This window comes from Entelurus aequoreus, linkage group LG14 (genome assembly GCF_033978785.1).
Source record: "Entelurus aequoreus isolate RoL-2023_Sb linkage group LG14, RoL_Eaeq_v1.1, whole genome shotgun sequence".
Lineage (NCBI taxonomy): Eukaryota > Metazoa > Chordata > Actinopteri > Syngnathiformes > Syngnathidae > Entelurus > Entelurus aequoreus.
In genome coordinates this window covers 53,936,611-53,941,610 of record NC_084744.1, presented here as the reverse complement: position 1 = coordinate 53,941,610, position 5,000 = coordinate 53,936,611, and the positions used below count along the sequence as shown (strand labels likewise).

Sequence of the window (5,000 nt, the reverse complement as noted above, 5' to 3'; positions counted from 1 at the left end):
AGGATGCCACCCGAACGCCTCCCTAGGGAGGTGTTTAGGGCACGTCCGACCGGTAGGAGGCCACAGGGAAGACCCAGGACACGTTGGGAAGACTATGTCTCCCGGCTGGCCTGGGAACGCCTTGGGATCCCCCGGGAAGAGCTGGACAAAGTGGCTGGGGAGAGGAAAGTCTGGGCTTCCCTGCTTAAGCTGCTGCCCCCGTGACCCGACCTCGGATAAGCGGAAGAAGATGGATGGATGGATGGATGGTTCTGACATGTCCGTTTAAAAGGTGCAAGTCCTTAGGGACTGAGCTACAGCGTCGTGTTATTGTCAATATTGAACATTTCACAGCTTTGACATGGAAAAACTGCATAAGGGGACCTATGGTGATTTTAATATACATTTAAAACACTTTCTTGTGGTCTAGATCAGTGATTCTCAAACTCTGGTATAGTGTTGCCAATCAACCTATCCCCAGGTGCATGTCTTTGGAGGTGGGCGGAAGCCGGAGTACCCGGAGGGAACCCACGCAGTCACGGGGAGAACATGCAAACTCCACACAGAAAGATCCCGAGGCCGGGATTGAACTCACGACTACTCAGGACCTTCGTATTGTGAGGCCGACGCACTAACCCCTCTGCCACCGTGCTGCCCATTCTCATCCCCGTTCTCAAACAATGGCAATAAAAACTCTTCTGATTCTGATTCTAATATCATCAAAAGGTTCAGAGAATCTGGAAAAATCTCTGCACGTAAGCGGCAATGCTCGTGACCTTCGATCCCTCAGGCGATACTGCATCAAAAAAAACGACACCAGTGTGTAAAGGATATCCCCACATGGGCTCCGGAACACTTCAGAAAACCACTGTCAGTAACTACAGTTGGTCGCTACATCTGTAAGTGCAAGTTAAAACGCTACTATGCAAAAACAAAGCCATTTATCAACAACACCCAGAAACGCCCAAGCTCATCTAAGATGGACTGATGCAAAGTGGAAAAGTCTTCTGTGGTCTGAGGAGTCCACATTTCAAATTGTTTTTGGGAACTGTAAATGCTGTGTCCACTTGTGCTAATAAACGCTGCAAGCTAAACAACGTCCCTGTCTCTGTGCCGTCTCCTTCCTCACTGTACCCCAAAACAGTTTAGTTAGACATCCCTGTTCTTTACCTTGTCTTAAGTTTCTTTAAACTAAGCTCCTCCCCCTTTAGCTAATAGCTTTACTTCATGTTCCAATAAGTACCTCCGCCTCGCTGACGTCACAACATAGCCAGACTGCCGATCAGGGGCATCCAAATCTGTGCAAGTTAGCGCCAAAATGCATAAACTTTATGACTTGACGCTTGTATTTGACATTTATAAGTCAGAAAAAAGGGAAAAATCTAGTGTTGTCCCGATACCAATATTTTGGCACCGGTGCCAAAATTATTTTGATACTTTTCGGTATTTTTCTAAATAAAGGGGACCACAAAAAATTGCATTATTGGCTTAAATTTAACAAAAAAATCTTAGGGTACATTAAACATATGTTTCTTATTGCAATTTTGTCCTTAAATAAAATAGTGTCCATACTAGACAACTTGTCTTTTAGTAGTAAGTAAGCAAACAAAAGCTCCTAATTTAGTCTGCTGACTAAATTATATATATAAGTATATATACATAATAAATCATAGAGTTTAACTACGCCCCCTTGTGGTCTGTGCCGTCTACTCCCCCCTGTACATAACACTTTTAGTAGTAAGTAAGCAAACAACAGCTCCTAATTTGTCTGCTGACATATGCAGTAACATATTGTGTCATTTATCATTCTATTATTTTGTCAAAACTATGAGGGACAAACTGTAAACATGGCTTATTAATCTACTTGTTCATTTACTGTTAATATCTGCTTACTTTCTCTTTCAACATGTTCTATCTACACTTCTGTTAAAATGTAATAATCACTTATTCTTCAGTTGTTTGGATACTTTACATCAGTTTTGGATGATACCACAAATTTGGGTATCAATCCGATACCAAGTCGCTACAGGATCATACATTGGTCATATTCAAAGTCCTCCAGGGACATATGTCCTGAGTTTATAAACATAATATACATTTAAAAAAAAAACGAAAGAAGATGTGATGCCGAAAAATATAGACGTAATCATAGTATCAACTAGATACGCGCCTGTACTTGGTATCATTACCGTGGATGTTAGGTGTAGATCCACCAATGGCGTTTGTTTACATTGTGACGCGGGTGGACTGGTACTTTTCAGAGGCAGTATAGTACCGAATATGATTCATTAGTATCGCGGTACTATACTAATACCGGTATACCGTACAACCCTAGAAAAATCATCATAGGTTCCCTTTGAAACTTGGATCAAAACAAGTCTACATCTACTTCAGTGACACGTTGTTGTATAAAATGTGGTACCATGTCCTACCGCACCTCCATGTCGTCTTCATCTTGGGCGACGTCGTCGTAGGCCGGGGGCGGGGGTAAGGGCCGAGCGTCCCAGTCCACGACGGGCGTGGGGTGGAGAGGGCGGGGCAACGACCTGCACGGGCTCTGCGGCGGCGTCCCGTCCAAGACGTTCTCTGCATCCAAAGCCAGCTTTGCGAGACAGGGGATCGGGACTTCGACCATGGGCGACGGGGACGGCGCGGGTGGGGCGAACTCCTCCCCGAAGTCGATAAGGGACACCTCGCCGCAGGGGTGGTGGTTCTTGTCGCTCCCGTGTTTGGAAGAGGAGACCCACGCCGTCGGTCGAAGTTTGAGGCCGGCTTTACGAAGTGACAGCCTCTTCAGTCCCGCAGATGTCAAGTCCTCATCCTCATTCACTGGATCATAACAAGGCTCTAGAGAGGAACACACCACATACAGTCGTGGTCAAAAGTTGTAAAGAACATAATGTCATGGCTGTCTTGAGTTTCCAATCATTTGTACAACTTTTTTGTGATAGAGTGATCGGAGGACATACTTGTTGGTCACAAAAAAAAATTCATGAAGTTTGGTTCTTTTATGAATTTATTATGGGTCTACTGAACATGTGACCAAATCTGCTGGGTCAAAAGCTGCAGCTTACTGCGAGGTTTGTTCCCCCGGGATGCAAACGGACGACTCCGGACAGGACTTGCGGGTAGGAACATGATTTATTCCTCGAAAATCAAAGAAGTACAAAAAACCAGGAAACAAGCCGACGGGAAAAATGTGCCGATCGCACTTGGAAGCTAAGGCTACCACTTAGTTAATACTCACGTAACTTGTTGCATAAGCAAACACAGAAGCCAGAACGAGTGTGGCGAGAGAGGCGAATAAATAGCTCTCTGATTAGTGGTCGACTGCAGGTGAGCGTGCCGACCACTAACCCATAGAAACCAAAAATAAACCCAGAGGTGCACAAAACAGGAACTAAGGGAGTCCAAAAAATAACAGAACATAACCAATTTGGTTACGTGTCCCTTGGCAAGTTTCACTGCAATAAGGCGCTTTTGGTAGCCATCCACAAGCTTCTGGTTGAATTTTTGACTACTCCTCTTGACAAAATTGGTGCAGTTCAGCTAAATGTGTTGGTTTTCTGACATGGACTTGTTTCTTCAGCATTGTCCACACGTTTAAGTCAGGACTTTGGGGAAGGCCATTCTAAAACCTTCATTCTAGCCTGATTTAGCCATTCCTTTACCACTTTTGGGGTCATTGTCCTGTTGGAACACCCAACTGCGCCCAAGACCCGACCTCTGGGCTGATGATTTTAGCTTGTCCTGAAGAATTTGGAGGTAATCCTCCTTATTCATTGTCCCATTTACTCTCTGTAAAGCACCAGTTCCATTGGCGGCAAAACAGGCCCAGAGCATAGTACTACCACCGCCATGCTTGACGGTGGGCATGGTGTTCCTGGGATTAAAGGGCTCACCTTTTCTATTCCAAACATATTGCTGGTTTGTGAACCCGTTCTCAAACCATGGCAATAAAAACTTTTCTGATTCTGATATCATCAAAAAGTTCAGAGAATCTGGAGAAATCACTGCACGTAAGCGGCAATGCCCATGACCTTCGATCCCTCAGGTGGTACTGCATCAAAAAGCGACATAGTATGTAAAGGATATCACCACACGGGCTCAGGAACACTTCAGAAAACCACTGTCAGTAACTACAGTTGGTCGCTACATCTGTAAGTGCAAGTTAAAACGCTACTATGCAAAGCCAAAGCCATTTATCAACAACACCCAGAAACGCAGCCGGCTTTGCTGGGCCCGAGCTCATCTAAGATGGACTGATGCAATGTGGACCACAAAACAGTTCAGTTCAACATCCCTGTTCTTTACCTTGTCTTAAGTTTCTTTAAACTAAGCTCCTCCCCGTTTAGCTAATAGCTTTACTTCATGTTCCAATAAGTACCTCCGCCTCGCTGACGTCACAACATAGCCAGACTGCCAATCAGGAGCATCCACATCTGTGCAAGTTAGCGCCAAATTACATGAACCTTATGACTTGACGCTTGTATTTAACATTTATAAGTCAGAAAAAAGGGAAAAATCTAGTGTTGTCCCGATACCAGAGCATAATACTGTCATGATCCGTGTTTTCGTTATTTAACTTCAATAGTTCCTGTTTTTTGTGCACTCTTGTTTGTTTTGGTTGCCATGGTGGCATACGATTTTCACCTGCCGCTGGTGTTCGGACGCTCACCTGGCTCCAATCAAGAGACTATTCAAACCGCCCTTGCCAGTCAGTCGGGCTGGCGTCATTGCTCGTTTCAGGTCTGATTCTATAGTTATGCTCGTTATTGGTTTCATGCCACAGTTTCATGTTGTTCTATGCCATAGTTTATGTTACTTGTTTGTTTCTTGCTATTTAGACTTAGACTTCCTTTTTATTGTCATTCAAATGTGAACTTTACAGCACAGATAAGAACGAAATTTCGTTACATAAACTCATGGTAGTGCAGGATAAAAAAAGCAACAAGGTGCATAAATAAATAAATAAATAAATATATATATATAAATAATATATAAATATATATAAATAAATA

General features: G+C 43.7%; 1 protein-coding gene across 4 annotated transcripts in view; it reads right to left on the bottom strand.

Annotated features, from left to right (window-relative positions):
- tnk2b (tyrosine kinase, non-receptor, 2b) overlaps nt 1-5,000 on the bottom strand; it is a 166,924-nt gene that overhangs the window by 24,115 nt on the left and 137,809 nt on the right. For all 4 annotated transcript variants that reach the window (XM_062070215.1, XM_062070213.1, XM_062070216.1 and 1 more), the window contains one exon: nt 2,417-2,826. In XM_062070215.1, coding sequence (XP_061926199.1) covers nt 2,417-2,826 — 410 coding nt within the window. The remainder of the gene's footprint in view (nt 1-2,416; nt 2,827-5,000) is intronic.